Source organism: Phasianus colchicus, chromosome 25 (genome assembly GCF_987193195.1).
Source record: "Phasianus colchicus chromosome 25, bPhaCol1.hap1.1, whole genome shotgun sequence".
In the NCBI taxonomy this organism is placed as follows: domain Eukaryota; kingdom Metazoa; phylum Chordata; class Aves; order Galliformes; family Phasianidae; genus Phasianus; species Phasianus colchicus.
This window is the reverse complement of record NC_143460.1, coordinates 2379449-2386351: the sequence shown is the minus strand read 5'-3', so window position 1 is coordinate 2386351 and position 6903 is coordinate 2379449. Positions and strand designations below refer to the sequence as shown.

At 55.3% G+C, this 6903-nt stretch overlaps 1 protein-coding gene across 1 annotated transcript; it reads left to right on the top strand.

The window, feature by feature from the left end:
* Positions 1-3: 3 nt before the first annotated feature.
* On the top strand, positions 4-1781 carry OLFML3 (olfactomedin like 3). Its single transcript, XM_031605717.2, has 3 exons — positions 4-257; positions 355-640; positions 920-1781. The coding sequence occupies exons 1-3, from the start codon at positions 159-161 to the stop codon at positions 1702-1704; spliced, it is 1170 nt and encodes a 389-aa protein (XP_031461577.1). The 5' UTR covers positions 4-158; the 3' UTR covers positions 1705-1781.
* Positions 1782-6903: the final 5122 nt, after the last annotated feature.

Sequence of the window (6903 nt, the reverse complement as noted above, 5' to 3'; positions counted from 1 at the left end):
GGGTCTCTCGGTCTCTCGGAGGGTCGGGGCTGCGGAGCCGCCGGAGTTAAAGCGCACTGGAAGCTCCCGGGGCCGCCTCTCGTCCCATCTGGATTCAATCAGGGCCGCCAGCATTCCTGAGCGCTGAGCTGCTTCCGCGCTGCCGCACTCCGGCGGCCATGGGGCCCTGGCGCTGCCTGCTCCTCCTGCCGCTCCTCGCCGCGGCACAGCAGCAGCAGTTCATGGAGTACGTGGAGCGGCGGCTGGTGATGCTGGAGGTACGGGCGGGGGGCGGCGGGGCGATGCGGGGCGGGACGGGGATGCGGGAGCGGGGCGCGCGGCACGGAACCCACCGTCACCCCTCGGCCGCTACAGGAGAGGATCGCGCAGTGGCACGATCAGAGCAGCCGGTACTCCACGGAGCTGCGGGACTTCAAGAACCAGGTGCTGGGCATGCTGGAGACGGCGGAGAAGGAACGCGAGGCTCTGCGGACCGAGGCGGAGAGCGCGGCGGCGCGGGTGGACCGCCTGGAGCGAGAGGTGGATTACCTGGAAACGCAGAACCCCGCACCGCCCTGCGTGGAGGTGGACGAAGTGCTGACGGAGAAGCAGGCGGCCACGGCCAAGCAGAGGAAGAACGAGAAGTACAGCAAAGTGACGGGTGAGGGCCGCCGGCTGCTGCCGCGGGGTGAGCGGGCTGCCCAGAGCTCCGGCTCTGCAGCTGCATCCCGGGCAGAGCCGTGGCGTGGGGGCGGGGATGGGGGTCACCCCATAGGGGCTTCTGTGTGCCGCTGGGCACGGCAGCAATGCTGACCGCGGGCAGTGCAGTGCATCTCCAGGGAGCTGCTGGGGTGGGGGTGCCACAGCGCTGCGGTGACACGGGGGGGTGGGAGCGGCCCTCGGGCTCTGACCGCTGCCCTCCCATCCCCCCCTCTCACAGACTGCAGTGACACCATTGCAAGTGTCAGAGCCATGAAGATCCTGAAGCGTTTCGGCAGCGCCGTGGGGCTCTGGACCAAAGATGCTGCAGGGAACTCCGAGAAGATTTACGTCTTCGATGGCAGCGCCAACGACACGGTGTTCGTCTTCCCCCGCATGCGGGAGTTCACGCTCTTCTCGGCCACGCGCCGCGCAGCCCGCATCAAGCTGCCCTACCCCTGGCTGGGCACCGGGCACCTGGTCTATGGAGGATACCTCTACTACATCCGCCAGCAGGGCCCCTTCCAGGTGATCAAGTTTGACCTGGCCAACAAGACGGTGGTGGACAGCTCGGTGTTCCCGGCAGAGGAGCAGATCCCCGTCTTCGGGCTCTCCCCCTTCACCTACATCGAGCTGGCGGCGGATGAAGAAGGGCTGTGGGCCATCTACGCCACCAAGGAAAACGAGAAGAACATCTGCCTGGCTAAGCTGGACCCCGACTCGCTGGACATCGAGCAGATGTGGGACACGCCGTGCCCACGGGAGAACGCCGAGGGCGCCTTCGTGGTGTGCGGGGCTCTGCACGTGGCCTACAACACCCGCCTGCCCAGCCGCTCCCGCGTGCAGTGCGTCTTCGACGTCAGCGGGACGCTGCCCCCCGAGGAGGCTTCCCTCGTGTACTTCCCCAAACGCTACGGCTCCCATTCCAGCATGAAGTACAGCCCCCGCGAGAGGCAGATCTACGCCTGGGACGACGGCTACCAGATCATCTACCGCATGGAGATGAAGAAGAAGCTGGAGGTCTGAAGGGCCACTGCAAAAGCCTGGACTGATGAAATGAGGTTTTCTATTCTGTGATGCAATGAATAAATGCTATGCAGCACGCTGCAGCCGCCTGCTTGGGGGGAGTGCGGGGGGCTGGGGGCTGCAGCAGTGAGCCCTATGCTGCCCTATGTCTTTCCTGGAGGATTCCTGAAGCTGTGAATGCGGGCTCTGGGCTGCAGGCTGGGCAGAGGTTGGGCTGGAGTTCGGCAGCTTCTGCTGCAGTGAGAGCACTTCTGGGCCTGGCTGGGGCATGCCATGAACAAAGCTGCAAGCAAACAGCACAATCCCTTAATCCAAAAGGACAACTGGAGGTTTTGCTCGCATGCTGGCGAGGCCTCCAGCCAGCAGGCACCAGATGTTCCTCATTTTCTCAGTTCACGTCTAACAAAGCACAGTTGTCTTCCCTTTGCAGTCACAGTGTTGCAGACCCTTTCTGTAGGGCCCCGTTCCCTGAGTCCCCATTCCATACGCTGCCATGTGGTGGAATGCACTGATTCAGGGCAGTGCATTCCACATGGCAATGCCTGAGACCCAGGGGGTGGGGGCAGCTGGGAACAGCAGCCACGTGTACTGGGGGGGAACTGCCCCAGAAGGGCCCTGAGCATGAGGATGTGGCCTCAGCAGCCCCAGCTGGAAGCAGAAAAATAACAGATTCTCATGCACTGCCACATGCACCTCTCCCCTGGGAGATGGAGGGTTGGGCTGGAGATGACACCGATCCTCCACAACCACACCACAGTTCATTCCTGTCCCAATTCTTCCAGATGCCTGAGGATGCAGAGGTGGAATTTAGGATATCTGTGTGTCACGGAGCGTGTTCTGTCCACAACAGAAATCAGCTCTGGAGACAAATGCTTGTGCAAAGCCTGAGCTGCTCTGGCCATTGAGGATCAGCCCTGCTGTGGGGCTGCAGCTGGGGGTGGGTCTGGCCCTGAGGTTCCCCCTGCAGCCTGCGGGATGCTGAGCTGCCACTCAGAGCTGACCCGATAGCTACCCAGAGCTCTTCTGTATGCTAATTAAATATCTTCTGCTTCCTTCAGAAAAATGTTTAAATACACACTTTGAATGAGTGTAATTGGATGGTGCAGAAAGTTCAACGCAGTGCAAGTCAAGCGGAGAAATTATCCAAGGGTGAAAAGCTAGGTGAACTGCCAAGTTAATTTATAGCCCTTCTCACAATCAATAACTGCAGTAACAAATGCAATTTTCAGAAGTTGTGCAGTTGTAAATAATGACAGGGCATGGTGGGGATGGTGCTGATGGGCTGACTGGGTGATCCTGGAGGTCTTCTCCAACCATAATGATTCTGTGGTTCCATCCTAATGATTTCTTTAGCACGAATTAGAGCTGATGGAGCAGCGATGGTTCTACACCAGAAATCACCTTATAACCTGGCACAGCGGTCCTGCAGTGCCCATCTGGGAGGATGCTTTGGTGGCCGTGGCTGCCGGGTTGTGCTGCAGCCACAAACTCCACACTGCCGCGCTCAGCTGGGCTCACCCAGTGCCTGTGTGCTGAGATGGGTTTGTCCAAACACTTTGGGAACGAGAGGCGAAATGAAAAAATGACTGCAGTGCCTGAATGGCTTACAAAATGCAGCACTTACCTGGCGCTCCACGTCTCCGGAGTGCTTCAAGGAGCATCAACAAATGAATCCAGCATTGCTCAGACAGACATCGCACCCAATCCCTATGAGGGTCCCTCTGCTCCTGGCACCCAGAGCCCCCAGCTCTGCAAGGGCAGTGCTGGGCAGTGGCATTACCCTGCTGTGGTGGGGGGGGATGGGAGATTCATTGCTGTGCCCTCACATCCCTGCTCTCCTCGACTCCGCAGCTCCTCGTGCCTTAATTGCCAAATATTTTATCTCTTTAAAGAAGCCTCTGTGTAAGTAATAATCCCTTTCATCTCTCTCCTCTTAAAAAATGCTTCCCTTTGGAAGGCAATCTGATAAAGTAAATTGAGAAGTTAAAGTGAGGATGGAGAAAGCAAGATCTCCCGTGGCTAATTCCTTTCTCTGTCTCATTCTTGAGCCTTTTCTGTCTCATCCTCAGCCTTTTTTTCTTGCTCTTTTCCAGCTCATGAGAGCTCTTGATGGTGTGAAATGATTCTGCAATAGGAAACTAAAATTAAAAGTGGGCAACTCAGAGGAGCGTGTTACAAAGATGCCATTGTGCTGCAGCAGGAAGGGGAACAACCTCCCCATCTGACGCCCTCCTAATGGCTGCCTGGCACGTGTAACCACAGCTCTCAGATCCCAGAGGTGTTTCTGCCCATGCAACGCCTGCCAGAGGCTGATCCACACATGGGAGGGATGCTGCAGCCGGGGGGGATCCGGGGGGATGTGGGAGGGAAATGAAGTGGCAGCAGCTGCTTGTGGTGATGTGCAATAAGCAAAACCGGGTCGAAAATCCAATCTTTGGATTCAGAGGTCGCAGCCCGGGGAGCTGCGTTTGCAGTGCATCTTTCCAGTCTTTCCTAGACAGTTTCAGGCTCTAATAGAGCTTGCTGTCATTTCAGTACTTTGATCACCCCACATATGTCGCTCCCGGCCATGCTGTCAGATTTGGGGCTGTGAGGGAGGCTGTGAGGGGGGCCCATAGGCAGTCGCCTGTCCCGAGGGCTTTGTGCATCCTCAGCTGTAGGGAATAAGTGTTTTAATGGCAGTCAGCTCTGTTCTGACGTCTCACCTCAGGCCAAGGAAACCAAACAGGCCGCAGTGCTCAGGCCTGGCCCAGTCTGAAGGCAGCGCAGTGCAGCCATCCCAGCTCTTATCCTGCCCAGGGCACTGCTTGGGCACAGAGGGGAAGGGCCTGTCAGGTTTTAGCTCCCAGAGACACCCTATAGCCAAATAAGGCCCTAACCAGGCTCAGCCCCTGGCTGTGCTGTGCCCGTGGGGCCGTTTTTGCTCACACACTCTATGGGGACGTGGCAGCACGTGGCCTGCTGCTGCCAAACGCTTTGCTCTGGAGACCACCTTGGTTCGTGCTCGTCTCACACACAATTCCACATCTCAGAAAGAAGCTTTGAGTTTTAACTTCTGCGGGTTTATGGCAGAAAATCATGAAAACGGGCCCTGCAGTGCCAGGTGGGCTCAGAGACCCCCACTCCCCACCTGGGCTCCCACTGAGATCTCTGCAGTTGTTGCTGATGCTGTGCTTGCCCTCATCTTGGCTTTGGGGCAGACTGTTTCCATGGCAACGGAATATGCTGTAGGATTTGCATTGAGCCATTCATGCCACCGTGCTTTATTGGCTTTAATGAACTGCCATCCTCACAGCAGCCGACACGGGGTCTTTGAAATGGATGTGCTATAAATTCCCTACTTTTAATTACAGCTGTCATGAGAGCATCGTATACACAATTGCGTTTGTGTGGCTGTACTAAAAACATATAAAATAGGGAAAAGAACCGAAAAGCAAAGCATTTCTTGAGCATGCAATGGCATTGCCACTGGCTGCAGCAGTGCTGGTGACCAAGCAAAGCCATTGGGGACCAAAGCCTGTTCTCCCAGGCTCACCTGCAGCACTGATCTCTGCGTTATCTTCTTCTGAAAAATGAAGGATTGATCTCTTTTTTCTTTTTTTTCCCCCTGTGGAGTCATGAAGAAGGTAAACACCATCACAAAAAGAAAAGCTGTGACCCTGTGCCCTGTGCCCTGGGTCCCTGCCAGCCCTACAGGACGTTCCCCCCGTGTGCCTCAGCTGTGCAAGCAGAGATCAGAGGCTGAAGACGCTGTGTTTGCATCTGGGAATGATGACTTCATAGTAACAACAGAGCTGCCGGGCCCCAGAGGTCACTCTGCACTGATGTGTGCAGCCCTGATGCTGGAAGAAATGATCAATGCCCCATCGAGAAAACCTCTGGCAAAATGAGAAGCCCAGAGCTGAGATGAGAGAGATGAGTAAGATGGCAAACAACAAAAAGTAGAAAAAAAGAAGAAAGGAAAGAGAAGAGAGGTAAGCCAAGCTTCTCTCAAACAAGCTGGAGTCACTGATGGGCTGTGCAGAGCTCCTCAGCCCCATGTCTGTGCCCCTGTCATGGGCAGTCCAGCACTGTGTCACCCCGTGTCCCCACCACTAAAGCAGCAATAATTACACATCAGGCCTTGCTGCAGTGCCTCTTACTTTTCCTGCAAGCCTCTCATTGTTCTGCAAAGCTGGAGACCACGAGACAGAAACCAAATAAAAAAAGAGCATTTAAGGAACATGTGGGAGTGCTATTTTGTGTTTACTTTGTTTGTGTTACTCAAAATAAAGCTTTCCCTTGTGGCTGCTTGCAGATGTTGCACAGTGACCAGTGCTGCCATGTGAGTGCTGCCATCCCCAGCCCACACTCCATCATCTGTGTGTGCTCACCCCTCCTGCGATGGAGGTGGTCCTCCACACCCATCAACTCCTCAGTGGGTTATTATCATACAATTAAGAGAAGCTCTGAAAAAGAGAAGGAGCAATAAAGGCAGCTTTAATTCTGGGGTGTCGCCTGTGCCAGCTTCAGCTGTCCTCGGAGTTATAATCCTGTAGATGAAAGGGAAATATCTGCACTTGCACAGCGTGTCTACTTTCCATTGGTGTGACCAATCTTCTTGAGGCCGGTGACGCGCACACAATGCTTTGATTATCCCCTCCTCGGGGACAAGGCCAAATCTCAGCACTGAAAAGCAAAATGCAGGGCTTTGAGCCACCGAAGCGCGGGCGTTTTCACCGGCTGACATCCCGTTCTGCAGTGCCAGTCAGCACCGAGCAGAAATTGATTATCTGTGCGAAGCAATGATTAAAAATAGAAGCTCTGTGTCAAACCCCACGCATGTTTTGACTAAATCCAAGATAACAAGAAGAATGGATGAAAGACGGAGATTATACGGAGAGCACGGAAAACTGAGAGGCTGGGATTAAAGAAGAAAAAATACATGCGTGGGTTAATGCAGTTAATGAGTGCTGAGTGCCATCCTGGTGCCTAGCTGGGATCGCAGCAGCTCGCTCAGGGCTCAGCTGCCAAAATGCATTGGTGGTACGGTGACTTTGGTCTGCATGAGGCCACCTCTCATTGGTGATGCTGAGCACTTGAAGGTTCCATCCAACCCAGACCAAAGCTTCAGTCAGCCTTCAGACTGTCTCTGCAGCCAGTTGTTTGGGATGGTTAGGGCTCGTTAAGGGTGAGATGCACCTGTGCATCTCTGTGGTG